Source organism: Pygocentrus nattereri, chromosome 2 (assembly GCF_015220715.1).
Source record: "Pygocentrus nattereri isolate fPygNat1 chromosome 2, fPygNat1.pri, whole genome shotgun sequence".
NCBI classification, from domain to species: domain Eukaryota; kingdom Metazoa; phylum Chordata; class Actinopteri; order Characiformes; family Serrasalmidae; genus Pygocentrus; species Pygocentrus nattereri.
In genome coordinates, this window is record NC_051212.1 from 40,270,270 (window position 1) to 40,296,825 (window position 26,556).

Consider the following 26,556-nt stretch of genomic DNA (forward strand, 5'->3'; position numbering starts at 1 on the left):
CTTTTATTTAATTTTTGGCCACTTTATTATAAATAACTACCTTGTACATTGACTCACTGACTGCATTATTAGAAACACTCTTTTCTTAACATCTGGCCACTTAATTGGAAACACCAACTTGTACTTCCGCTTTTTACTCACTGGCCACTATATTGGAAATTATTACCTTGTTCTTTGACAAACTGGCTACTAGAAGCACCTACATTTTACTCAATATCTGGACAAGTTCTTACAAACACCTACCTTGTACTTAAACTCACTGGCCACTTATTAGAAACAACTACCTACTACTATGATTCACTGGCTACATTTTTAGAAACACTTTTTACTAACTACCCTGTTTTAAAAAAAAGTAAATGTAAATAAATGTAGAATGCAATGATGTTCAAATCATATAAATCACATATTTGAAAAATATATGCTTGTTGTGAATTTAATGCCAAGAACACATTCAAATGATAAAAAGTAGTGTTTTATCATTTGAGAAATATCACTAAAGTTCAACATTTTCTCTCTCTGAGCAACACAGAGAAACTTGTTCATGCGTTTGTTACAAGCAGACTTGACAACTGTAATGTTCTTCTTGCTGGATTTCCGAAGAAAACTATACATCCCTTACAACTCGTACAAACTGTGTCAGTGCGCATCCTAACAAAAACCAAAAGGAGAGATCATATCACTCCTGTCTTAAAAGAACTGCACTGGCTACCTGTATGGTTCAGAATAGTTTTTAAAGCTCTGCTACTAGTTTTTAAAGTTCAATGACCTAGCACCAGCTTACATCACAGAGTGTCTGTCTGTTTATGTTCCGGCATATAATCTAAGATCTGCAGATAGTGGCCTTCTACAAATACCCTCTGTAAAATACAGAAAACAGGGAGAGGCCTCTTTCAGTTATTATGCTTCTAAACTCAATTCCACCTTTTATTAGACCGTCAAGCTCAGTGTTCACTTTTAAGAAATATCAGAAAAGTGTCTCTTTAATTTAGCAATTAATTAAAACTGTACGTCTTGTGGTATTTATTTTCAAATTTGATCTTGTTCATTTTCTTCTGATTCTAAATAAATACTAATGATTTCTTGTAAAACTGTTCTATCACCTGTGTGTAAAGCACTTTGAGCTGCCACCACCATGAACACTAACTTACCATTGTGTTTCACCACCTCTTCTTTTAACAACACTCTATAAGTATTTGGGATCTGAGAAGACTGATTGCTGTGGTTTTAAGAGTGAAATGTTTTCCCGTTCTTGCTTGATGTAGGGTTTCAGTTAAGAATTCAGGGTCTCCTTTGTTGTATTTTTTTTTCATAATGCACCAAATGTTTTCAATGGCTGATTAAGCTCTCAGACTCTCTTACTGTGGAGCCATGCTGTTGTAATATGTGGTTTGATGACATCTTGCTGAAGTAAGCAAGGCCTTTGCTGAAAAAGACGTTGTCTGGATGGCAGCACATGTTTCAAAACCAGTGTATATCATTCATTAACAGTGCCTACAGAGATGTGCAAGTCATGCACATCTATGCTATCATGGATGCTGGCTTTTGAACTGTGTACTGATGACAAACTGGATGGTCTTTAGCTTGGAGGATGCAATGTCCATGATTTCCAAAAAGAATTTTGTATTTTGATTTCTTGGACGACAGGACACTTCACTTTTTCAAGTCCATTTCAAATGAGATCAGGATTAAGAGAAAGTGGTGGCATTTCTGGATCCTGTTTATATATGGTTTCTTCTTTGCATGTTGCATGACTTTTAATTTGCAATTGTGAATGCAGCAATGAACTGTTTTCACAAGACAAGGGTTTTCAGATGTATTGCTAAGCCCACGCAGTGATTTACACTACAGAATTTTTTTTTATTTTTTTTAGTGCAATGTCACTGGAGATCACAGCCAGCCAGTATATATATTTCAGTTTCAACATTTGATTTGTTGTCTTCATACTATTTTCAATTATGGGTATGGTTTAAATGATTTGCACATCATTGTATTTTGCTTTTATTTACATTTTGCACAGCGTCCCAACTTTTTATAAACAGGGCTGTAATATCTGACCACTTTATTAGAAATCTACTTTATACATCCTCTTATTGGCCACTTTTTTAGAAACACTTTTTTAGTTTGCCAGACCATTGAGGAAGGGTTAGAGAATCGCTAATACAAATTATACATCAACACTCTGTAGTCATACCTCACCAGGGTTTCTAATAAAATGGCTGGGGAGTGTGTACATAGACACCTGCCTGAATATGTGAAATGTTTGAAATGTGTGGTAAATAGTAAAAAGATTTTGTGAGGCATATTTGAACAGCACAAATGTAGAAACAGGAAGAAGGGGGTTCTAAGAAAGTAACTCAAATCTGAGAGCGGAGAAATTAATCACAGTTACACATGCATTAAAGAAACATTTACCTTGTACTCACATTTATTAATCAAAAAGGAAGGCAGATACCTATGTCAGGGTTCATATATATCTGTCATATAATTCCTTGCTCTGGACTAAAGCAGAAGAAGATAAATTACAAAAGCTATTGTGCAGTGTTCATTTAAAGCATTGTTTCTCCTTCCATTTTCTTCAGTGCACAGCCTGGCCCACCAATGCCCTCTCCACCACTCTCCCACCCTCCAACCCCTCTCCACCACCCTCATTGTTCTCATTTGCTCTAACTAACCACACTAACAGAACACACCAGCGTTTATTTTAATGGTATCAAACCTGCCAATTGTAAACGCAGCCTAAATGTACAGTTGTGCAGTATTTGGCACATTAGCAGAATCTTCCAGCTTGACATTTTAAGTTAAAATTAAAGCATAAACAACTGATAGGGATTGTATTTGCTTTTTTAATGCAAGGCAAACCAAACATCTTTCATTAGCAGATAAAGATGGCTTTAAAATATCTGATCATTAAGCTGGAGAAGACATGCTTGTGCTTAACCCCACTCCCCCACTCGTCTCATTTAAAATGGGGATCAATACTGCAAGAAATTGGTAGACTCACAAACAGACAGAGGCCTTGAATAAAGTAGAATAACATAAAAGCACAGTCTTCCCAGCTGCAAAGAGGCAAAAGACGAGAATCATTAAAGCTCACTGGTCTTGTCAAGCACGTCTTTGGTTTGCGCACATTTTCTGAGCTACAAAATGAAGCGTGCTCCTTTGATAATTTATTAATGAAACATTAATGATAATGCTTGTTAGTGGAACAGAGATTAAATTTATCATACCCTTTTATTTTCCACAGCCACTCTGAAAAGTTAACTAACTAAACAGGGAAAAGTACATGCTGAACTCAAAAGAAGCCAAAAAATGATGACATGGAAACAATGCAAAGAGGTACACTGCATGTTTAATTCATAAATTTATGAAGTGAGGATACATGTGTTGAATGAGTAATATAGGCACAATCCCATTTCTTCTTTTTACCCCTTGTTTTTAAGTGTCACCCTAACCCCTTGGAACAGAGTTACATACTGCAGCAGTTACATTCAGGTGTCAATACTGCTGCACTATTTAATGTGGAACAGGAAAGTTAACTAGCTAGTTACGAAGACACACTTTAGGGATTTTTATGCTTGTTACAAAGAAAATGACCATAATACAATGAAATGACTTTAAACTAAGATAATATAATAATTATCATTTTTTTTTAACTGAAAAAATATATTTGTGGGTTTCTTTGGTCGCTCGCACAGCCATCTTGCAGTTTTTTTTCTTCCTCATGACACCCTATTTGGTGGCTCTGAAAAATCTCTGTCATGTAGCCCTAACACTTTGTACGATCCCTCTATCTCAACAAAAAATTTGGACACCCCAACCCTAATCATGAACGCTCAAAACAGAGGGCTAAGGGCTAAGTGGTAGGGGCAAGGGGTGAAATTCCTAACCATGTGGAATATGTGACACATTCTGTCACCAATGCAACTGAAAACAAGTAAACAGGAATGTGATTGGCAGTGCATGAGCAGTGCTTAATTTGTAATTTATGAGGTTTCAGGGTTTTTGTGTGTCATGAAACTCATAAGTGTGCTTTAAAAAATTGCTTTAGACATGCAGCTCAGTGGTAGGTTTCTCAATAATGTTGGGTCTTAATTAAATTAATGAGTAAGACTCTAAAGCAAGAAACTTTTTTTTCAACTTTAACATGTACATGTTTCTAAAACAGACTAGACAAGACTCTTAAGAGAAACTCAACAAACTGGTTCTTTACATACCATGCTTCTGCTAAAAAAAAATCAGTTGACCATGGTAACAATTTCATTAATTAATACTGTGTCCAGAGGCTTGGTGCTCCAGGAGAAAATTGTTTAGACATGAAAATAAAGCATTTTGGTCAATACCATATTTATCATTAAAAACAGTGAATTCCACAATGAGTTGGTATATCAATTAGTAATGTGCTAGAAGGTGGTAAGTGATGGGAAAGGTACACTAAAAGGGTCAATCACATATATACTAGTCACAGTTATTCATAAGCAGCATAAAAACATTCAAGAAATGAAAGGAACAATTGTGAGTTGTGAGATGCTGCAGCACCAGAATTCCTAAAGCAATGTTATTTGAAATTTAATTAAATGTTTTTGTAAGATTTAAACAAATTACAATTATAATTGTTTCATAAAGCTGTGACATGTCATTATGACAATGTCAGGCTGCTTAGAATGTGCACAAGTACATTCTGAAGAGGAGCTTTCATATACCAGTTCTAGTAAGGTCTCTCCTAGGCCTCTTCACTTTTAGACACATCTTATATCTTGCACTGTAAATGTGCCTCTCCCTGACAAGACAAAAAAAAAATGCTAGGCTCTTATGAACCCTGTTTCAAAGCTACACTATGTAAGATTTGGTGGAAATGTGTAATTACATGCAGTAAGATGCTAGATGGACATCCCTCTCCCTCATCACTTGCTAGGTAGTGCAGGCATCTGTTATAAAATTTAAAGAAATTGGCAGCTAATGTTCTCTGCCAAGAACGTTAGCAGCAGTTTGAGAAGATACATATGCTAGATCTCATCCTTCCTGCTTAGTAGCATAATGTTATGGGGGGGGGGGGGGGGGGGTGCATTTAAAAACAAAACCTAATCAGTATTTTGTGATATCTATCATGTTTACCATGTGTTGAACAAACCAACCTTCTAGGAATTACTTGCACTCAGATCAGAGCGTTGCATGAATTTATGATGTATGTTAGCAAGGTGTTGAAGTACTTCTCCATTCAGGAGGAGGAGAGGAGGGAGATCCTCACGTTTTGGTTTCTTGAACCTCAGTTTCCTCTGTCCTCCGCAGGCCTTGGTCCATGTTGTCGTAGGAACCCTGGAGGAGATGGAGGTTTTTAAAACCTGCTGGGTCGCAGGTGCTGGAAATGAACAGGCTCCAATGATCCTGAAAGACATGACAATTTAGCAGGCGCTGTTGGTGTAATGAGAATAGAATAGTAATGTTGCGGAGCCGAGCTGTCCTGTGCTGAAGGAGGGTGAGAGAGAATTAAGGAGAGAGAGGCTAGCTGTGCCCCTGAAGCCTTCGTGTTGGGGTATTTGCACATTAACCTGTGCAAATAGAGGTTACGAAGTCACCTCGCTGCTTCAGGGTGTGCACCTGCCAGAGGATAACACTTGCCACAGGCCCTGCTTGCAATACACCACAGACAACTCCTTTAAACGCCTCAAGCCGGTGTGTAAACAGGAGCAGAGGGAGAGGATGAGAGGAGAGATAGTAAGAGAAAGCTCAGCTGAGTGATACAGTCATAAATGAGAAATGTCCATCTCCTCAGAGAATTTATTCTCATGTTTTTCTCAATTGTGGCACAGCTCCACTTTATTGAAACTGGTTATGTTATACATTTATTGAAGTCCACTTAAAACATTTGTTTTTAAACTGTTTTTAAAACAGTCAATTAATTAACCCTTGACAAGCATTATACAGACTAATACCATGACAAAACATTAGAGCAAGCACCCACACAGCAAGTCATGTTAACTAATGTTAGCAAGGTTATGGGTGAACAAACTCACTACAACTGCTGCTGTATAGTTAATCAGTTGGTATTACAAACATTAGCAAATGGGATAAAATATTGCTGACATATTGGTTCTGTGAAACAGCAGAAATTAGTTAATTTTACCCACCTGTCAAGTAGAAATAAAAAAAACTCATCCCTTTTCATACTTTTTGAATTTCTCAGTAAAAAGCTGAAATCCACTTCTTTTTTGTCAGTTTCTTGTTCATATTTTTCCATACCACCTTAAATGGTACAACAGTTAGGCGATATTCAGGTGCCTCAGCTTCTTTTGATTTTCCCAATCTGCCTTAAATGATGCAGCAGTCGCATTCGGGTGCTGAATGGAACTGCTGCACCATTTAAGGTGGAATGGGAAAATGCAAATAGAAAGGTAAATTCAGCCTTGTCATCTTCAAGGAATATTCAGCAGAGAAATATTTGAAAGGTTGCTTTTGCCTGAACATTTCCTGCTGCATTCCACCAACTTGCATGCACAATGTTGTGTAGGCAGTCACTGTATGTTCGTTGGGGAGGGCAAAACAAATCATGAGGAGGGCCAGCATTTTCACGTTGTGAGATTAACACGGACACACAGTCAGGCTGACTATAAAAACAAAAAACAACTCTGATTACAGTGCCATTGATTGGATTGCAGATGTCATTGCTCTAATATATCTTTACATATAAAGTAGTTGTTTAATGTAATATTAGTGTTAAAAATCTTGTACATAGAACCTCTTATATATATTATTTTTTATTATTCTATTTTTATACAATTAATGTTTATTTTCATGATTAGTGTTTAGTTGTTTTTTTGTGTCTATTTAAATTCACACTTTTCCTGTTTACCGTCGATTTCATATTATTGCTACAGCATGGGGTCTGAAAGTAACACAATTTCAGTACACCCTATGTCCTATACATATTTTAGTATTAACAGTAAAGCTGAATTGACTTTAAATAAGCAATCAATGTAAATAATAGACAAAAGAATATGAGCACAATGAATAGACATAATAGTGTATATAAAAGAAAAAGAAAAGCAAAAATTAAACGAAAGATAATAAAAACAGATAAACAGAGTAAAATATCAAAGCTTTTTAATAGAAAACTTCAGATGAAGATTTATTATGTTACATGGCAATGTATTCTCATGTTTGATACTAAATTTCCCATTTAAAATTAAATTCCCAAAATTTAATTTTGTTATTTTAATTTGCCATTTGGTAAACTAATATTGACATGTCATTTTCACAAAAATGCTTTAGAAGTGGCTTCATTTAAATAAAATGTATTTTTGAGCTGTATTTTTATACTTCATGTGACTTTACAATAATGGTGTCAAAATGACAATTAAAATCTAATATACCTTACAGCATTTGCACTCTATAATAATGCATTGGAAATTGCATTATCAAAGAGAACCCAAGCTAGAAAGAGGGTAAAACAGTACCTCCCCTCTTTGCAATTACATTCTTGCCAATTGTACTTATTCTGTGGCAAAATGCCTTTGGAATGCATTCAGGTCAGCTACATTTTCACTTTTGTGGACTTCCCAACCTATCATTCATCCCTTCATAGCAGGGCCAAAAGCACTCTCCGTGGAAAAGGTTTTATTTAAGCGATAGAACAAGAGAGGGAGTGTATTATCCCCAAATAACATCATGGCTGTGATTTGCCGTAGATCATCACAGCTGTAATGTTATAGCGATAACACACAACCTCAGTGTTCTGTTGCTCACTCATTGAAAGGGCGGCATTTCGTTCTCCAGCTCCTTACACTAAATTCTGAAACTGTCATCATCACTGAGCAAGCTATTTTGTTTTTATGGCAACAGTTTTATGGCTCAGTCTGATTTGGTCAGCCTCTGAAGATGAGACTTCATGTTTGGTGAATGGTTTTCGGTTCATGTCTGGCTGATTCCAGGTTGTTTAGGTGTTATTCTGTTACAGCTGCTGACTGAAAAGCTACTCAGTGGTAATGACCATTTGAAAATTTAGTGTCATCTCTTCAGAGTCTGACCAAATCGGCAGTAGGTCAAATGTCATCTTAAAAGTGTCCATTTTCTGTTTGTTTGTAAAATAAGAAGTAAAAACATTAAAATGATGCCTACAGATGTCAAGCTTGTTGCTTAGCAATGGTGTCTTAGTGGAGTGATACAGTGTTTGTGGAAAAAAAAGTGAGTTATAAAGACTCTTTGGCCATCATGTTTTCAGATAAAGCCTACAGTGTGCTCACCTTAATGGACTTTTTGTAGTTTGTAGTTTTGTAGTATCAAAGTAAAGTACATTTACTTACAAATAAGAACAAAACATTTCTCCATCTTTCTGTGATGTAACAAATATCTGAATAGTCATTTCAGCATTCCTAAGAACCCTGTTACTGCAACAGGGACAATGCCCCTGGTTTGACTGAATCAGAGATATTCAGGATAGGGTTAAAAATGCTTCACTCAGATGTTCAGCAGATGCAAAGGACTCATATTTGTCCATGATAAGCGAGGCTGATAATGATATGCAGAGGATTTGCCTTGCTGTTAGTACATGGGTAGTTTTCCCTCAGGGGACTGGTCAGTGCTGTGATCAAGCATGGCACAGGGGAGTGTGCAAACATCATAGCAGATTGTGTATATTATTCAGAAATAGCATATAATAGCTTGTGTGAGCTTATTTTAGGAAACTGGAAGCGTATATGTGTCCACAAGATAGCTATGTTTTTGGGACGTCTGTGTTAAGAAAAAAATCTGTAGAGGAAATCACTGCATGGGCTCAGGAACACTTTGAAAAAACACTGTCTGTGAACCCACTTTGCCCCTGCATCCACAAATGCAAGTTTAGACTTCTCAGTGCAATGAAGAAAACATTTATAAATAGGATCCAGAAATACTGGCTCCTTCTGTGGGCCCAGGCTCATTTAAGATGGACTGCGACAAAATGGAAAAGTGTCCTGTGGTCCAACAAATCAAAAATTTTAATTCTTTTTGGGCATTATGGGTCCCACATCTCCAGGGCTAAGGAGGAGAGGGTCCATCTGGCTTGTTAGTTCAAAGCCAGTATCCATGATGGTATGAGGTGCATCAGTGCACATGACATGGCTGAGTTGCTCTGAATCTGTGAAGGCACTATGAATGCTGATCAATGTATACAGGTTTTGGAGCAGCATAAGGTCCCGTCCAGATAATATCTTTTTCAGGGAAGGCCTTGCACCTTTCAGGAAGACAATGCCAATGTATGGGGAGACAGGGCTAGCTCATTGGTAGGGGTATTGGGATGGGGAGACCGGGCTGGTTCTTTGGTAGGGGTATGGGGATGGGGAGACAGGACTAGTTCATTGGTAGGGGTATTGGGATAGGGTGACCAGGCTGGTTCATTGGTAGGGGTAAGGGAATGGGGAGTCAGGGCTGGTTCAGAGGTAGGGGTATGAGGATGGAGAGACAGGGCTGGTTCATTGGAAGGGGTATGAGGATGGGGAGTCAGGGCTATTCATTGGTAGAGGTATGAGGATAGAGAGACAGGACTGTTCATTGGTAGGGGTATGGGTATTGGGAGACAGCTGGTTCATTGGTAGGGGTATGAGGAGTTGGAGACAGGGCTGGACAGGCCTATATTGTAAATAAAACTTGTTATTAATGACAGGTTAATTCAATATTGGAAAAATGTTCCCTAATGTTCTTGTAATTTTATAGGGCCCCTGTCTGTCACAGGCCCTTAGAATAATTCTTACATCACTTTATTCTTCTTTATTCAACTATGTCAATGTTTCTACAACTTCATAATATAATGTGGTAGCAGGGGTGCGAACTTTGTTTAGGATCAGAGAAAAGAGTAACACTGGCTCAGCATATCATATCAGATCTTGTAAGTTGTAAGCCAATCATATCAGACCTGGAGGAGGTTCTTGAAGTAACGCCAATCAGCAACCAATGGTTGTGACAAGATTTTTAGCTCAAAGTATGCTAAAATGAAAAATTACTACAAAATTGGTCCTTACTTTAAATATATAATATACAGTCTGAATCATTACAGAGTGAAGATATTTACCTATAATATGGATTTGTGCAAATTATGGTTTTGCTGTCTGGTTGCTTATTAGCTAGCTTTAAGTTCACATGAAGTAAAGAAAAGTGGATTGGCCATAAAATGTGAATATTAGTTTACTGAGGCGTCAGTTTATTCACAGATTATTTTAGTCAGCTGAGATGATTTTTGTCATAACATAAAAAACTGAACTAATTTGTCCATGAGTTTGTGTATAAAAATACTGTATTGCTAAACACAGGCATGGAGAGGGAAAGAAAGATGCTGAAGGAGACTGATGGAGCTAAAGGAGCAGATCTAATAAAAGTTAGTGATCAAGAAGAAAGCAAGTGAGGGTTTTTAAGCTTTTAGTTATAATCAGTTCAGAATTTTAAAAAAATGTTATTCACTTATTATACATTCCTTATTTGATAGACTAAATTAAAATATAATTGAGAAAAAGATAGTTGTGCTGGCATTGTCAACTAGTCTATTAAACATGTAAGCGCAACTACACAACAAAGTCACACTCTTTCTGATTGCACAACCAGACTGTACCAATCTATAATCTTTTGCAGGTGGACACATAATGTTTATTATGTAAAACACCTGTGTGCCAACTTGACCAAATAGTCAATTTTTGATACATGTTCTGCCTTTTGGCACCATATTCTGGACTAATTTCAAATTAAATGCAAATTAGAAAACGCTAATTAAATTGTGTATTTACATTTGCATTTCCCATGTGAGTGTACATTATTTGAAACATATTGCAAATTCAGAAGATGCAAAATGTGTTTGCATTTGCATTTCTGTGTACACTGACTGGAAAAAAGTTAATGTGAAAAGCGAAGTCTTTTTGAAATTTAATTTTCATTGTCTTAATGGTCTGACTCTGACTTAGTAAAATGTTGCCCTTGAAGTCTGCTAGAATTACAGTGTATTTGTGATGCTGTTAAAATTTCATTTTCACTGTCAGTGAGCACTCCTGTCAATCAAACATGGTGGGTGGGACATCAGGAGGGACTTTTTAGTGGAAGTGATGATGTGATGAAAAGCTAAACTATGGTGATTCTTAATTCTGTCCAAAGTGACTATTGTTGCTTTGTTTAAAGATGATTCTTGACCTACTAGGAGAGCTTGTGGCTGCACAAGTACAAATATTAGTGGTGACTTGCTTCAGGCAGGAGCTTGCTTAACTGTCAGAGGAATGGTGGTCTTGGTTTAACACTGACACATTTTAGTGCTTTCCCAGTGGATATGCAATTGCAAATTGCAAGAGTCATAATAAGAAAAAGAAAAATGAAATGTCAAACAGCAAAATGACTTTGAAAAATAAAGAAAAAGTAGTCTTGTGTTACCCAAAGAACCATGTTATGTGCAGACTTGTGCCTGCTGATACATAATGTCATCTTAAAATAGATGTAATTCATTGTGTAACTCACTATATAATTTCATATGGAATTATTTAATCAGTTTTGAGTAGAATAGCAAAACAAAAGTTATTCCTTTACTACTAAGGTTTAAGGCCTTTAGTAAATGCTAATAAGTCTGATTTCAGATGTGTTTGTGGAAATAAATTTTCACCAGGCTACATGAAGTAGATTTTCTATTTTATTTAATTCTTTAAAACAAACAGCTAGCATTCTCAGGTCGACTGTAATGTGCCATTCAAGACTAATCATTAGTCCTAAGTGTGTTTACTTGAAGCATGAAACATCAAGTGAACAAATTTTGGTTAAGATTTCTCCTGTTTTGTTTTCGTTTTTTATATTTTGCTCTTAAAGGCTTGTTTTGTGACAGGTTGAATTAATCTGCCACTTGTGTGCTTAAAGTGAGGTGCATGCAGTTATGTAGTTGCTATCTTCCCATTATCAACAGGGCCTTTCCAGATGCAACATGAAGCTGACAAATCTTCCCCCTGCGTTATCTGCAAAAGAGGTTAATGCTTTTGTTGACCTGCTGCTGCCTTAACACCGTGTAGCCTCCAGCATTTATCACGTATCTACTGTACACTGTTTACCTGCAGCTCTCTCCTTCTTGATGAAATCATGACTGGGGAACACAGAAAACACTTTAGCAAATCATGGGATAGGTCTCAGCTGGAACATCTGAGAGATTTACTTTCTCTGAGCCTTAAAAAATATGAGGCGATTTGGACTGAATTCAGAAGATAAGTTTTTGGTATACAACACTAGAAAATATACACACTGCCTTACTTACATGTCTGAAGAAAAAATTGTGATTATATAATATGGCAGCATCATCCTGCAGGCCCATAGCCATGACATTTCCATCAGGGATCATTCACCCTGCATGGCTTTAAGAAAGGAAAAGCTCCAATAACTGTTAACAGAGAAGAATGTGTGTTGAATGTCATGATCATAGCTTTGATATGGTCATACTATGATATTATGTTCATAGTAACATGCAACGACAGACCAGAAATAGTGTATAGTATACTTTAGACTGTAATTGATGTGCAACGCAATGAGTGTATTAAATACTGCATGCACAAATTATTGTCTTTTCAGCATTTGTGCTGCTGAGTATTTTGCTAAGGTCCAGAAGATCCATCTAGATTATTAGGTAATCCAACCTTGTATCTACACTCAAAGGTCTTTTTATCAGAAACACCCATCATATAGGTGCACTTTTTAGGTTTACAGTTACTGGCTGTAGCCCATCTGTTGCTGTACAATTCACCAGCTGCCTAACCCTACTTACTCTGAACATTAAAGTGTACAAAAACTCCTTTAACACCACTGTTTCTGATATATTTTTACAAGCACTTGGTACCCCAACATGTTAACACCATATCAGTAACACTGCTGTGCTTAGCTTACTCTTTGGTGCTGCAGTGGTAGTCTCTTACCTTTGATGGACAGCTTAAATGGAGACTAATAAATTGTACAGGAACAGATTGGCCACAGCAGAGTAGCTTGACAGTTGTATATAAAATTTTGGCTCTCCTGGTGAAATTATGTTTTGTTGATTTTTAAAATAATGCATCTTTTATAAAGAACACACTTATGCTCATTTTAATGCATGGTTACTGTTTATTTGCTTAATTTAAATTACTGGGAAAAAAACTTGAGATATGACCAGTGCAAAAGTTGACATTTGTTGTATTCGTTGTATTTTTTTTCTAAGCTCAACAAGTACATGTAAATTGTTCACTGAAATTTGAATGACACATCATTATGCAGGATGTGTTAATGTGCAATTTGACCAGGGCTATCCACATGATTTCATGGGACTGCAAGTGCGGCTATATGATAGATATTCCTGATTAAAATGGCATAAATACAATGTAATGCAAAAGTGTTAATACCATGTAATTAGTAGTGTAATGACCTAATAAACTGGCAACTCAGTCTCTTTTTTTTTTTTGATAAAACCTTACTGTAGCGGCTGACTGCAATGATTTGCAGATGCACACCTTGTCGGTTACTTAGCTTAGCTACAAGCTTACATAAACTAAATATCTATCTAATTCACTTCTTAACACCAGAACTATCACCCTAACCCTACCCTTAACTTTAACGGTAACACTTTATTTGAAGGCTACCTACATAAGGGCTTCATAAGACATTCATAAGCACTGAATAATGCGTTTATGAAGCACTACTTGAACATTTATTAAGTGCTTATGTCAGTTCTCGCAACATGACAACACGTTTTATGAAATAAATGACATTGTACTGACATAATATGAATAAACGTTGAACATATTTACAGCACTAAACATATTTAAAACACTATACATAATTGCATCAATCATCTATGCCATGGAGGGAAGAGGGGGTGGTTTCCAGGCATATTTCACCTGATATTAATACAATGTCATGTTAAGAATGCTGACATATATAGTTATGTATAGTGTTTTAAATATGTTTAGTGCTGTAAATATGCTCAAGGTTTATTCATATTATGTCAGTACAATGTCATTTATTTCATAAAATGTGTTATGTCAGGTTGCGAGAACCGACATAAGCACTTAATAAATGTTCAAGTAGTGCTTCATAAATGCATTATTCAGCTCTTATGAATGCGTCATGAAGCCCTTATGTAGGTAGCCTTCAAATAAAGTGTTACCACTTTAACCTACTATCTAAAACTGACTTTTAATCTAACACTCACTCTAGCTTTAAACTTAACCTTAAACTTGGCCCAAAACCTAGAGCTAAACCTAAAACTGATTCCAACCCCAACCCTGGTCTTAATTCCAACCTTAAACCTCAGTTTGTTAACAATTTGAGCATTTGTATGTAATTTATAGGGGATTACCAAAATTAAGTAGAACTATTTTATTTTATTAAATGTATGATTGACTTGTCAAAAGCAGTTCTATTCTTGTTTTGACAGCTGTGAAAGCTAATTTCCAACTTACAAGAGATAATTTTGCTTATACTAGATTATATGAGTGTGTCCTCATCTCAACTAATCATTTCTTATTAGAAGCAAAGTGAAGAAGCAAAACTTTGTCTGAAGATCAGAAGGATTTACTCATCTGTATTTCTTAATGTTCTGGATTCTATTCTTGCTATGCGGTCTTCATAAATAATCTACAGCTCTCTTCATGATTCTACACTGTATGGCCAAATGTTTAAGGAACTCCCCCTCCTGATCACTGTTTTTAGATGTTTCAGCCATGCCCATTGCTAACAGTATTTCAATTTTAGCACATAACCATGCAGTCTTCATAGACAAATAGAATGGGCCATACTGAAGAGGTGAGTGACTTGGAACGATCATATGATTCCACCTTTTGCCACAAGTCACTTTGTGAAGTTTCTGACCTGCTTCATCTGCCTTGGTAAACTGTAAGAACTATTATTGTGAAAGGGAAACATCTAGCTGGTAGTTTAACAGGCAGGTCTAGGTGTGATGGATGCCAGGAGACCACTACCAGAATGCATAGTGCCAACAGTACAGTACGCTCTAGTTCCAACATTCTGTAAGAGCAAGAGCAAGAGACCTTGAGGCAATGCAAGAATGAAAAAGGGGAACCTGTCCTCCTCTGTGGAAAGCAAAACTATATAAAAATATATAAAACTATATAAAAAAACTATATAAAAAAATAACTCAACAAAAGTAAAATCAATAAAGAAGAGTGCTTTACATTTAAGATAAGATAAGAGAGACTTTTATTATCCCAGTGGGGGAAATTTGCATTGTTACAGCATTGTTAATATACAATATTGAATATAAACAAAAAGAAACCATTCTATCATTGGACAGAAGTATTTAACCAATGATAACCAATGACTACTATTAATGGCCTATAGTAGTAACAATAAGAAATACACTGCATGGATAAAATGTTGGGACACCTCATGACATCCCATTCTAAATCCATAGGCATTCATATGGAGTTTGTCCCCCCTTTGCAGCTATAAGAACTTCCACTTTTCTGGGAAGGCTTTCTACAAAATTTTGGAGTGTGTCTGTGGCAATTTTTGCCTCCTCATTCAGAAGAGAATTTGTGAGGTCGGACACTGATATTGGACAAGAGGGCTGGGTTCACAATCTCTGCTCTAGTTCATCCTAAAGTTGTCTGATGGAGTTGAGGTTGTTGACTTCTGCTGGCAAGCGTTAATTTCTTGAAGAAAATCAGGAGTGGAGACTTGAGGAAAAAGAAGTTTAATGAACGCGCATCTTCCTAATCAAGCAAGTAAACAAGTTTACAAAAGCCATGAACCCAGGTAACCCACACCCTCTAGTTGTCTCTTTGTCTAAATGACCCAGAAACCCCCCTACTTGATGGGCGGCTGCCTCTACCTTTGTAATTAAAATAGAGGTGTTGAGGCCCACCTAGGAATTTACAGTCTCCCCCATCTAGAAGCCAATATGTCTCAGAGATATCCCTTCAACAAATGGAAATGCTAGATTGCTAGCTATAGATAACCAGAAGTGAAATAGGTTAACCATTGGAGACCATATTTAACAAGGTCAGGACTCTGCGTGGGCCAGTTGGTCTGTCCACACCAAACTCACCCAACCATGCCTTGATAGAACTTGCTTTGTGCACTGGGGCACAGTCATACTGGAACAGAAAAGGGCCTTCCTCAAACTGTTCCCATAAAGTTGGAAGCAAACAGTTGTCCAAAATGTTTTGGTCTGCTGAAGCATTAAGAATTCCTTTCACTGGAACTAAGTGGCCTAGCTCAACCCCTGAAACACAACCCCATAGCAATTTCCTTCATCCACCAAACTTTACAGTTGGCACAATGCATTCAGGGAGGTAATATTCTCCTAGTATTCACCAAACCCACACTCATCCATCAGACTGCCAGATAGAGAAGTGTGATTCATCACTCCACAGAATGCATTTCCACTGCTTCGGAGTACATGGGCAGTGTACTTTACACCACTCCCCCCACCTGTTTGGCATTGTGCATTTTGATCTTGTATGCAGCTGCATGGCTGTGGAAACCCATGTCGTGAAGCTCCTGATGCACACTTCTTTTGCTGATGTTGCTTTCAGAGGCAATTTAGAAATTGTTAGTGAGTAATTCAACAGAGGAAAGACACTTTTCTCTTTAGCACTTGCTGGCCCCACTCTGTTGTCTGCCGCTTTTTGGCTAAGCTGTTGTTGCTCCAAGGTGCTTCCATTTCATAATAATATCATTTACAGTTGGCAGGGGAAGATTTAGCAGGACAAAAATTTCACAAACTGACTTGTGGCAGAGGTGGCATCCTATGACAGTGCAATGTTTAAAGTCACTGAACTTAGCAATAGATGTGGCTGAAATACCTGAACTCAATAATAAGGAGGTGTGTCCCAATACCTTTGTCTATATAGTGTGTGATCTATATATATCTATGACAATCTCTGTGTTACCAGAGAAAACCATTGACTGCAGTTATGAGTGAATCACAGCAAAAATGAGAGTTAAAACATGAACATCGGTGACTTTTAGACGCCTGTAATTTTGATCCATAAGCATGAATACGATGAGAGCTCAGTATATTGTGAGGCACATGAAACAATGTCTGTGATTAAATAGTTTGACTCAGTACAGGTACCAGTATCACCAGGAGGGTGAGTGGCATGCAATTGAGGCTTTCTTCACAGCATTTCACAGAAGGAAGCTTAATGGTGGTCAGACTAGTCTAGAAAGCAGGTGAGCAAGGGCGACCAATCAAGGTAGATAAAGCAACAGCATCAGACAGCACAGGATGGACAGTTGTTCAGCTCCACAAAGAAATACATGGGCAGTTAGTTCTGTTTGGGTTGGCTGAGAACAATGTATAGTGTTAACAGAGTACAAACTGTGACTCTGGCAGGCCTAGCTATTAGAGCCTAACTGAAAAGGAGAGCCAGAAGGTAGCAAAGAAGTGAGAGCTCCCTGAGATGTCAGCTCCCTTCTGCTCCACCATCAACAAACTTAAGTGACCGTGTGAGGGCAGCAGGGTGACAACACCAACATTCTCAGTTTATCATAATACTCTGCCAATGAACCCCCAGGTCTGTACCTTTTATCTAATGGGAAAGAATAATTTTCAAAGGCTTGTCTAAACAAGGCATAAAAACTGAGGCTGTGTCCTGAACCCTGTCTGTAAGGTTGTTTGTCTGTAAGTTTGTCTGCTGTAAGTTCTCTGATGGACTGAGGGTCTAGGATGTTTAGAGCATTATATGTCAGTAGCAGAATTTTATACTGCGGAATTTAACTGAAAACCAATGTAGTGTTCTTAACCTTAAGACAATTCTTAAGACTTTGGTGTGAATGGGTGGGGTTACACAGCTATATGCTGAATTGGCAGATATTTATAAAAGCATTGGTGTTCATGACATCACAAAACAGTTCAAAACTTACATACAATGTAAAACTTTCATTTACAAACCCATTTCCAAAAAGGTTGGGATGCAAAATATTAAAACAAAATGCAATGATGTGCAAATCATTTAAACCCTATATATTTTGTTAAATAGTATAAAGTCAACATAGCTAAAACTGTTGAGCAAAACATTAGAAATTATATTATTTTTTGGAAAATATATGCCCATTTTGAATTTGATGGCAACAACATATTGCAAAAAGTTGGGACGGGGCAACAAAAGACTGGTAAAGTTGTGTATGCCAAAAAAAAAAGTTAAGGTTATTTGGCAACAGGTCAGTAACATCACTGAGTAGAAAAAGAACATTCCAGAGAGGCTGAGTCTTTCAGAAGTTAAGATAGGGAGGGAGTCACCACTCTGTGAAAGACTGTGTAGACAAATAGTCCAACAATTCAAGAATAACGTTTCTCAATGTAAAATAGGAAAGAACTTGAGGATTTTATCATCTGATGTAGCTACATAATATCATTAAACAATTTAGACACTCTGGAGAAATCTTTGTATGCACGGGACAAGGTTGAAATATTGGCTAGCCAAGATCTTTGGGCCCTTGGGTGGCACTGGATTTAAAATACACATGACTCTGGAAATCACTGCATGGGCTCAGGACAACGGGCATATATCTTTCAATGCAACAGTAATATGTATCAGATTTAGCATGTTGTCTATTTGTACTATTTTCAAATAAATATACAGTTTAAATTATTTGCACATCATTACATTGTGTTTTCATTTACATTTTGCAGTGTCCCAGCTGTTTTGGAAATGGGTTTGTAAAAAAAGTGAAATTATGAGATTTTTAACAAATCCATGCAATCCATGGAAAGCAGCAAGGAAACATTTTTAAAACACACTTTCTGCCAAGATAAATAGTTTAAACTGTTTTCATGTCTGCCTAAGACCTTTGTGCTGTGTGTTATGTACCTCTGAAACAAAGAACTTTAGTGTAGTATTGTATAGAGATCACTCTGGGTTAAAACAGTGCTATGATGTGTTGCGGAAATAGACAGCTATTGATCTTTCATCACTGCTTGTCAACTCAGGCTAAAAGATGCCAGTGTTTGTTATCTCTCACATCAGCCCTGGAGCCACATTAAAGAGAGAAATTATGTTCTATAATGATACTAGTCCACAAACACAGACCTTTTTTTTAAGCTATCACTCTATCCATAGCAACCTGTTCAAATACCTATTGATGGAACACCAGCTAACACCAACCCAACACTAAATTCCCATTTGCTGTCCTTAGTCTTGGACAAAATTGACAAATGAGAAATGGAGTCAGCCTGTCTCAGCTTCTCCATTTAGCCTTTCTTTTCTTGATGAATGAAATTAATTTATACATACACACACACACAGTAGAGGTCAGATCAGAAAGGTCAGAATTGTTTGAGGCTTAAATGAAAGTCATGTTCAGATGACTCTCCAGGTGGATTTTATCTGTTCATCAGAGACTTTTGTACAAACTTGTGGAGTCAACTTCCAGCTTGAGCACACAATGCCATTAAAGCCAAAGAAGGACAAACCCAATGCTGAAATTCTTACATTACGTTCAAATTTGGTAAGATTCTACTGTCTACTCCAATAGTTAAGCTGATAACATAGCTGTGAGCTCTTGATCACAGGTTTGTGGGTTCAAAACCTGGGTACGCTGTCAATGTTGGGCTCTTGAGCAAGGTGCTTAACTCTCTCTGCTCCAGGGGTGCCATATCACGGTTGATCGTGCACTCTGATCCCACCTTTTGTAGGGAAATGCAAAAAATAAAAATAAAAAATTAGTGCACCATGCACATATAATGACTGAAAAGGTACGTATTTACTTAATTACTTACATACTTAAAATAGAATTTGGACCCCACTGTGTGTGCGGGTGTGTGTTTAAGCAATAGAACATGAGAGAGAGAGAGTGTGTTGTCACAAAAAACCATCACAGCTGTGATTTGGGCGCAGTTTTGTCAATTTTTGCTAGATCAATATTAATGTTTTTTTGTTCCAGGCAGTTTGTAATGCGTTTTGCAGCCCATTTTGTTTGGCATTCCAGGTTGTTTAGGTGTTCTGTCACAGCTGCTGATTGAAAAGCTTCCTCTGTGGTAATGACAGTTTTGGAATTTAGTGTAGTCTTATCTTCAGAGTCTGACCAGATTGGCTGTAGATCAAATGTAATCTTAAAAGTATACATTTTCTGTTTGTGTGCAAAGAAGTAAAAACATTCACATGACTTGAGCATCTCCTACATCTGTCAAAGTCGTTGCTTAGTAATGGCATCTCAGCCGAGTGATACAGTGTTTGTGGAAAAAAATGCTTCTTAAAATGCTTCTCATATATCATCATATACTCATATATCATGATATACTGGAACTGCTGATAGAATAGAAGTTCATGCTAATAACTGTTTGTGAAATGTGTATTGCATCAAAATCCCTACTGCACACTTCAGTGTTTTCACATTTTTCCCTTCAGTAGTGCAACATACCTGATGTTTTGGTGTTAAGATGTCATGCTCCCTTGACCCCTGACAAAGTCTAACTTGAAAGTGAAAGTAAATACTGGATAATATAAATGCTATAGACACTCTCTAGCCTCCCTTTCCATCTATAGTCAAAAACAATTAATTGATGCAATGATGCAGTGCTTTTAAGAAACAGTTTTGGCCAGTTGCATATACTATATTGATATGCAGCCATGTTGCCCATATTTATATTCAAAGCTTGTTGCATGCTAATCAATAGTGTGAGGTATGGAGGTTTGAAATTTTGGCATATTTTCCTGTTGTGACAGGTTAACGTAAATGATGTGCGGCAAGAGGGCCCATTTATAAAATTTTCAGGGCCCTAAAAATCCTACTGGAGTGGAGTTAGGTGAGCATTTCACTCAAAGATATATGGTTGAAGAGGGGAGTGGAACATGATATTAACATTAGTTACATTAATTTTATTTTCCCCATCTGCTGGTACAGGTGATATAAACAAAAATAATAAGGTATTTTCAACAGTTATATTTGAATAATACAGCATAAGGTAAGCAATAACTCCCAACATCTGTAAGTTAATAAAAACAAATATAGACTGTCACAAACATTTCATTAATTGTAGGAGGTTTAAGCAATATTATTGCAAACTTGCGGAATTCACATTTCAAAGCTGTTATTTTCTTATTAGCAATCACTGCATGCATATCTTCCTATTTCACTATCTTCTGCCTCTATGCCTGTGGAGCTTTATAATGACTCTGCACACACACATTTGTGCACAGTGCAAGCAAATGCATTATAAAACTCCATGCTGTCATCCCTAATTACCATCTTAGCATGAGAGCTAGCATTAGGAGAGTGAAAGGAGAAATGTTTGCTTAAAAGGCATGTGCTCTTGAAGAGTAAATTGAGATACCGGGAAAAACTGTAGGGCAAGCCTTGTGGTGCTCTCTGTGGTACTAAGGGCTTTGCTAGTGGAGTCCCATTCTCTTCAAAGGCTTGTGGTGGGCAAGCATGGGGCATTGCCAAGACCCTAAGCACAAAAGTACATTGCCCAGCAGCCCCTGTTCCAAAAAGAGCAGCTTCCAGCAGTCCGGATGACCTGATCTTACTCTTCTCCTAAAGGAGCCAAAATCGCTTAGGAAAGAGTGTTCACGTCCCTCCAGTTCTCCAGTGATAATGACAGATCTGTTCCATTACAGAGTACATCAGACCATGTAAATCCTTTTAATAAATCTCTAACTTTAAATAGAATGAACAGAAATGGGAATATCTGTGTTTGGTATAAGGATGTTTTTTAAGTGGTGCTGCTAAAGGGGTTGTGATTTCTAAGAGAGTGGTTTAATTCAACAGCCAGTGCTCTGGCTAATGTGTGCGAAGTGGAATGTGTTGTAGGATGTCTGATTCATTTTCATCTAGTTTTTACTTCCTGCAGATCTTTTGAGGGTGAAATGGCTTTCTGTTCTGCCAAACCACTTGAGTGCGTGTGAAGAAGCGAGAAACAAGATGGGGATAGAATTAACAAGCCACATGCTCTGAGCACCACTACCATAAGAAGGCAGAAAGACACTAGGGGTGCAAGTTACTACAGGCCCTACAATATGATGTTTTCACAGTGCTTGAGCCATGCAATTCTGTTGAGAATTTTATTGATTTGTATGCAATTACAATAACAAAATGTAATTGCAATATAATGTATTTGTAGTACAAATTATACTACTGAGTGAAAATGTACATTTACACATTGGTGTAAAAGTAAGGCAGAACTGTAAATAAGGCAAAGCAATTCAAATTCCTTCCATACTTCATTGTTCATTGTTTGAAATCTTTAATTATTCTAGAAGAGGTGTGTAACAATACACTGTCCACACAAATAAACAGCACCTATCAACAAGTCACAGTCATCCCACAGTCATTGTGTTGCTTTCTTCAAACATTTCTCAAAATATCATGGAGATATTTATTGTAAACCCATTATTGTAAATTAAATCCAATCTGTATCCCTAATGTAGAACTTTTATGCTATGTGATGGTCCTTTAAACTTTAAAAAGGTTCTTAAGATTCACATTTCTCATTTGCAAAAATTCTTCTTCAAAGCACCATCCTCTGAATGATTCTTTTGAATGGGGGTTCTCAAACCAGATCTAAGGCACACAGGACAGTCTAATTTTGCCCTATCCCTGTGTATTGGAGCTTAGGCAGAGCAAAAATGTGGACCACCCGCAGGCCTCAGTTTGAAAACCACTGTTTTAAGGAACCAAAAGTGGTCCTTCTGTGGCATTGTTTGAAAGAATAATTTTTGGCACCTTTATATTTTAGTACACCTTCACATTTTTAGAGAACATTTTGATCCAGAACGACTTGCAGTGGTAGATGAATATAATATTAGGACTCTTGTCCAAGCACTCTTACTGGCATAACACCAGTGATGGAAATATTGGCCTGTTCAATAAGACTTCCCAGCACCATCTAAGAAAATATTTTGACGTTTTATTGATATTGTATTATCCAAAACATTGCAATACAATGTTATGTTGATTTTTTTCTTCAAACCTAAAAGGGATCATCTGAAGTCCACTTTTTCAAAATATGGCACATTTCATCTTTGAGATGCTGTTTATGATAACACATGAAAGGATTTGTCAGTGTTATGACTTCAATTTTAGGTGAGTAACGTCTGAAAAGGGAGACACAGTCATGGCTAAACTGTAGACAGAATGAGAAGCATTGTGTTGTGACTTGACTCGATGAGACTGTATTAACTACAACTACTGTATTACAGATTTTCTGGTGCCTCTTTGCATTAACTGTAGTATTCAGTATGGCAGAAGTAGAAACATTCACTAGAGGAAAGTAAAAGGACAGAGACATTTTTTATCGTGTGTCCATAAAAAAGCAAAGCAAACTCCTTAGAAATCTGCCTCTTCCCTTAGTATGGCTTTGAGTAGTAAATTGGTATTGTTCACATTATGCACTTACGTATTATTTGATCTTTCAAGGCAGAGCTATAAGCCAGAGTCTATTATCATAGGATCATGATTTGTGTTCTTAAAGTTTGATATCTCTCGCCACCCCCAACCCCCCACCCCCCAATCCTTCTCCCTCTGTCTTGATTCTATAAACCGAGACTAAGCAGAAGACATTTACTTTTAAGTCTCCAATTTTTATTCTGGTGATTGAATGGTAATAAAAGTCATGTCTGTTTGGAATGGTCGGCAGTCGGCCCTATAAAAATGGAAAATGTCAGAGGATATCACTTGCCAAGCCCACAGCTCAGTAGTCTCTCCTTCACTGTTCACTCATTTTTCAGTTTGCCTTTGTCCTCAGCTTTGTCACAGATAAGGAATAGATTACAGTCTAATACCCCCCCCCGACCCCAAAGCAAAGACATGACCCAATCAACACATTGTATGAACAAGACATTTTGGTCGCTGTTCCTTTCTGAACTATTCTTCTGTGGCTAAATCAAACTCTAAGATTGATGTGAAGCAATAGCAAAAGGTTTTCTGCGTGAATCCCTCAGAAAAGCATTTGTACGCAACAGGACAGTAGGAACAATAACAAGAATAAACCTTCCAAAAAAAAAAAATGTTTTTAAAATTGCATTATTATAGTAAACACTGAGCTAGAAAGATGTCAAAATTCAAGTGTAAAAATGAAACCGCGCCTGTTTGCAATTACATATTCTCACATTCTGTGCTCATTTTGTGTCAAATTCCCTTTGATAGAGGATTCGACCAGGCTGCATTTTCATTTTGTTGATATCCTATCAATTATCCCATCAGGGTGGGGGTTTATCTGGACCTTGTTGACTAATCTTACATTAGTAGATGGAGTTAAACAGATATTCAAGTATAGTATATAGTACAGTATATCCAATTGTGTTTTTTTATAGACAATCCACCTAAAATTGAATGCATTGCAGATTTTTCTGATTTAATTAGTGGCCAGGGGTTGAAATTATTATTTGCCACCATAGGCTACAGATAGAGATTAATCCAGTATCAAGGGCTGTTTACGCATACACTGTGAGCTTTGTATATATTGCTGTTTTACAATTTATTTATTATCAAAAATATACTCATAAAATGATTTAGTTATAATTGTCACAATAGATGAGTTGGCAACAGCCGCTTTCAAGAAAGAGGCTAGAAAGAAGGACTTGTTTTTATCAACCAGATTAATAATCCAGAAAACTTGCCCACATTTTTTATTCTTTTTTTTTTTATTATTCTTCATCTTATCCGCTAATGAAAGAATAGCTATAAACTTTTTGGCCAAGATGTTTTCAGATTAAGCCTTTTCTGATGCATGTGCTCTTGGCCCCGCCCTGCCTGGATGATTGACCGGATGGGATGACCTCCTCTTCTTCTTCTTTCGGCTGCTCCCTTTAGGGGTCGCCACAGCGGACCATCTGCCTCCATCTTGCCCTATCCATTACCTCCTCTACTTTCACACCAACCGTCTCCATGTCCACCTTCACTACATCCATAAACCTTCTCTGAGGTCTACCTCTTCTCCTTCTACCTGGCAGCTCCATCTCCAACATTCTTTGCCCAATATATCCACAATTCCTCCTCAACACATGTCCAAACCATCTCAACCTGGCCTCTCTGGTTTTATCTCCAAACTGCTCCACCTTCACTGTCCCTCTGATCTGCTCATTTCTAATCTTGTCCAGCCTGGTCACTCCCAACGAAAATCTAGGCATCTTCATCTCTGCCACCTCCAGCTCAGCCTCCTGTCTTTTAGACAGAGCCACAGTCTCCAAACCATACATCATAGCAGGACGCACTACTGTCTTGTAAACCTTCCCTTTCACTCTTGCTGCTATCCTTCTGTCACACATCAGCTCTGACACCCGTCTCCACCCACTCCATCCTGCATGCACCCTCTTCTTCACCTCTTTTCTACACTGTCCATTGCTCTGGATGGTTGACCCAAGATATTTGAAGTCATCCACCTTTACGACCTCTACTCCTTGCATCTTCACCTTTCCACCTGCCTCCCTCTCATTCACACACATGTATTCCGTCTTATCTCTACTGACCTTCATTCCTCTCCTCTCCAGTGCAAACCTCCACCTCTCCAGATTCTCTTCCACCTGCTCTCTACTCTCACCACAGATTACAATGTCATCTGCAAACATCATGGTCCATGGAGCCTCCTGCCTGCTCATCTGTCAACCTATCCATCACCATTCCAAACAAGAAGGGGCTCAAAGCTAATCCCTGATGTAACCCTACCTTCACCTTGAAACCATTTGTCAATCCATCTGCACACCTCACCACTGTCTCACTATCCTCATACATGTCCTGCACCACCCTAACATACTTTTCAGCTACACCTGACTTCCTCATACAGTACCACAGTTCCTCTCTTGGCACCCTATCATATGCCTTCTCTAGATCCACAAAGACACAATGTAGTTCCTTCTGACCTTCTCTGTACTTCTCTACCAACACTCTCAATGCAAAAATTGCATCTGTGGTACTCTTTCTGGGCATGACGGCATGGTGGCGTGGTGGGTAGCGCTGTCGCCTCACAGCAAGGAGGGCCTGGGTTCGATTCCCCGACCGGGGTCCTCTCTGTGTGGAGTTTGCATGTTCTCCCCGTGTCTGCGTGGGTTTCCTCTGGGTTCTCTGGTTTCCTCCCACAGTCCAAAAAAGACATGCAGTCAGGCCAATTGTGTAAAATGATCAAATTGTAAGCCTCTCACTCTCCAGGATTTTGTTAAACAACCTGGTTAAAAAGTCCACTGCCTTCTCTCCTAAACATCTCCATACCTCCACAGGTATGTCATCTGGACCAACTGCCTTTCCATTTTTCATCCTTTTTAAAGCTGCCCTCACTTCCACCTTACTAATTCTCTGCACTTCCTGATCCACTATCTCTCCCCCCGTTGTCCTCCTCTCTCTCTCTCGTTTTCCTCATTCATTAGTTCTTCAAAGTACTCCTTCCATCTACTCATCACTCTCTGTTCACTCACTAGTGCATTTCCCTCTCTATCCTTTATCAGCCTAACCTGCTGTACATCCTTTCCAGCTCTATCTCTCTGTTTAGCCAAATGATACAAGTCCTTTACTCCTTCTTTACTGTCCAGCCTCTCATACAGCTCATCATAGGCCTGAGCCTTTGCCTTTGCCACCATTTTTTTCGCTATGCGATTAGCCTCACAGTACTCCTGCCTACTTCCTTCATCTCTCTGGTTATCCCACTTTTTC

The 26,556-nt window shown here is 37.8% G+C and overlaps 1 protein-coding gene across 6 annotated transcripts in view; it reads left to right on the top strand.

Moving 5' to 3' along the window:
- tnr (tenascin R (restrictin, janusin)) overlaps positions 1-26,556 on the top strand; it is a 235,290-nt gene that overhangs the window by 101,162 nt on the left and 107,572 nt on the right. For 4 of the 6 annotated variants that reach the window (XM_037531224.1, XM_037531214.1, XM_017710961.2 and 1 more), the window contains one exon: positions 3,245-3,336. The exons of the other annotated variants lie outside the window; for them this stretch is intronic. In XM_037531224.1, coding sequence (XP_037387121.1) covers positions 3,318-3,336 — 19 coding nt within the window. In that variant the 5' untranslated portion in view covers positions 3,245-3,317. The remainder of the gene's footprint in view (positions 1-3,244; positions 3,337-26,556) is intronic. 6 annotated transcript variants of the gene reach the window in all.